Source organism: Ylistrum balloti, unplaced genomic scaffold (genome assembly GCF_031769215.1).
Source record: "Ylistrum balloti isolate Yb309-2 unplaced genomic scaffold, AGI_CSIRO_Ybal_v1 Utg372270, whole genome shotgun sequence".
NCBI lineage: Eukaryota > Metazoa > Mollusca > Bivalvia > Pectinida > Pectinidae > Ylistrum > Ylistrum balloti.
The window spans coordinates 131,451-134,019 of NW_026783057.1; the positions used below are offsets into that span (position 1 = coordinate 131,451).

Genomic DNA, 2,569 nt, shown 5'->3' on the forward strand with positions numbered 1-2,569 from the left:
GCTTAAGTCGTAAATTTCGATAAAAAACGAAAAAGAATTTATTCTTCGCAATAAAGAGCTTGCTGTTTTACCAATGTTAAATTGTTTATTTACAACAACTAGTAACACACAAAAACCATTCGTCTCCCTCCGGTATTAAATGGATATATATATATATATTTATACCAAGCGATTCGATTTATTTTTCCAAAGTCTAGTAAAGTATTTTAAATGCAGAAATGAATTAAGTTCCATGTCTGTGCTTATATGGCTTATACAATATTTTAAACTGCAACACGTATTATCCGTTCTAATTAAGATAGATGATACATGTGTGATTTCAACGGCCTTTTTCATTATTTTGAAATCGTGTTATCTTTAAGTTCTATATACACTGTATATCGCTGATTTCGATTATTTTGTTATTTATTTATAACCCCTATAAACTGTACAGGTATTCATAACTTCAGATTATTGTATCCGTTTCCATGACAGTGAAACGGAAGTATAATTTTCTAAATACCTTTCAGTGGGAAAAGATTTCGATGAAATCTATATTCTCATATGTTAACGAAATACGTCCAAATATATACCAATTAAGCACAGAAAACTATTTCTATATATTGTTTCTTTTTCTTTTTTAATTTCAGGTCTCATACTTCTGACGACGCAATGGCGAGATTCAAATTTCAATCGTCCAACAGGTTCTCATGTTACAGTCTGAAATTGATTTCCCAAGATTCCATCGAGTTGACAACATCAGTAAGAGCAATCAGGGCTTGTTAATTCTAATGACGCATGCTGATGGTGCGGTTTGTCTGCACTAGTGCTATATTGATGTTCACACGTGATTTGACAAATCTTTTAAATTAAACAAAGTTAAAAAAAGATATTAAGGCAGTCAACATGAGTGGCTACTTACTCAAAGCATACCGTTCACAAGAAGTCGCACGTGAACGCAATAAGCGCGAGGACCGGAAATTAAATTTGAACTTAAGCGGCAAAAATGGACCGGAAGCGGTATACAAGTTCAATTTAGATAAAGTGAATCACGAGCAGCGCGTGATAGCACGAGAACTAGGTCGTATACGAACGATGGGCCCAGCACGAGCGACGGGAGACCTGCAGACACTTACCAAAGAACAGAGTATGGCAGACCGCCAACTAGAGAAAATCCGGCAGGGAATACATAAACCCACAAATAAAACATTACTGACACCAGACAAAAAATTCCATCATCCGGTATTCAATTTTACAGATATTCCAGTGCACGAAACAAATACAAATGTTGGTGCGAATGAGATGAAAAAGTTGAAAGAAAGTGCGAACTCTATCGCGGATTTAAAAGGTCATCCTATAGATAGCATTGACAGTGAAATGGACGGTTTTATGATCATCAAATATCTCGGTGACTTGCACAACAACACACAGACATACACAAGAACCCCTCCGCCCAGTGAAAGGGGTGCTAAATCTCCGGTGTATCGTTCCCCAACCAATCAGATCGATATCGATACACCGCGCTTAGCTTTTAAACGATTGGCAGAGATTGGCAAAATTGACTCTGATCAAGCGGAACAGTTCTATTCAGATACAACACGACAAGGCACAGAAAAAGAGGTTATTAACTCGGTGACTACCACTGATGTTCGTTCAAGAGAAGTGAAAGGGGGCGTTACCAAAGAACGAACGACAAAGGTACCAAGAGAACACAAACAGAAAGCAGGAAAGCAACAAAAGGAACAAACCAACATCTACACATCGTCACTGATAGTACCGGAAACAACACTAAGGAGTTCATCACAGTCAAATTTGTCGCCGAAAAACGATCTTTTAGATTTTGCGGAACTTGCAAACGTTGACATGGCTAGTGTACGAAAGAAGGTGACAAAGAGACTGTCCAAGGACTACATAAGTGGTCAAGGGTCAGCATTGTCTGACCCCGGATCTAACAGAAAACACAACAACCGTAAAGGCACAACGTCAGCTGATCCAGAGATTTCCACCGGTTCGCAACACAGCAACAACGAAATTCCTGCTTCTTCAGTAAAACCGGAAACGGAAGATGCACCCAGACCGCGTCCAGAACGGCGGATGTCTAAGCAACAGGTTGACGAATTACTTCGAAAGCCTGTACTGGACCCGGATATGTACAACGTAGATGGTTCCCTCAAGACAATGTTTACTCTTCCAAGTTTTGATAAATCATGGGAAGAGGCACAAAAAGCCCGTTATATACGGTCAAAGGAAAAACTCGAACGAGACCGTGAACTGACGACAAAGGAAATATTCTCCCCATAATTAGTGTAATAATTACTTTAAAGACGACAAAAGTTATCTAGTTACTATCTTAAAGAATGTTAATTGTGTCGGTTGGTCATCAAAACATAGTCATGTACTGCTAACGCTCATGTGTGATGCTCTGTACCACCGCTCGGAGACGTTCACTAATTCCAAGTTACACAAGATTGCAGGGATGATCGACATTAGTGTCTTTTTATTGACAACAATACGTCCTCGGTCGTTTGACGTTGTGAGCTGTCATCATGACGTCTGTGTTTTTATTTCGAACTAAATACATTGAATTAGA

General features: G+C 38.8%; 1 protein-coding gene across 1 annotated transcript; it reads left to right on the forward strand.

Moving 5' to 3' along the window:
- The first annotated feature begins 885 nt into the window (after nt 1–885).
- On the forward strand, nt 886–2,280 carry LOC132564415 (uncharacterized). Its single transcript, XM_060229067.1, has one exon. The coding sequence runs from the start codon at nt 886–888 to the stop codon at nt 2,278–2,280; it is 1,395 nt and encodes a 464-aa protein (XP_060085050.1).
- The last annotated feature ends 289 nt before the right edge of the window (nt 2,281–2,569 follow it).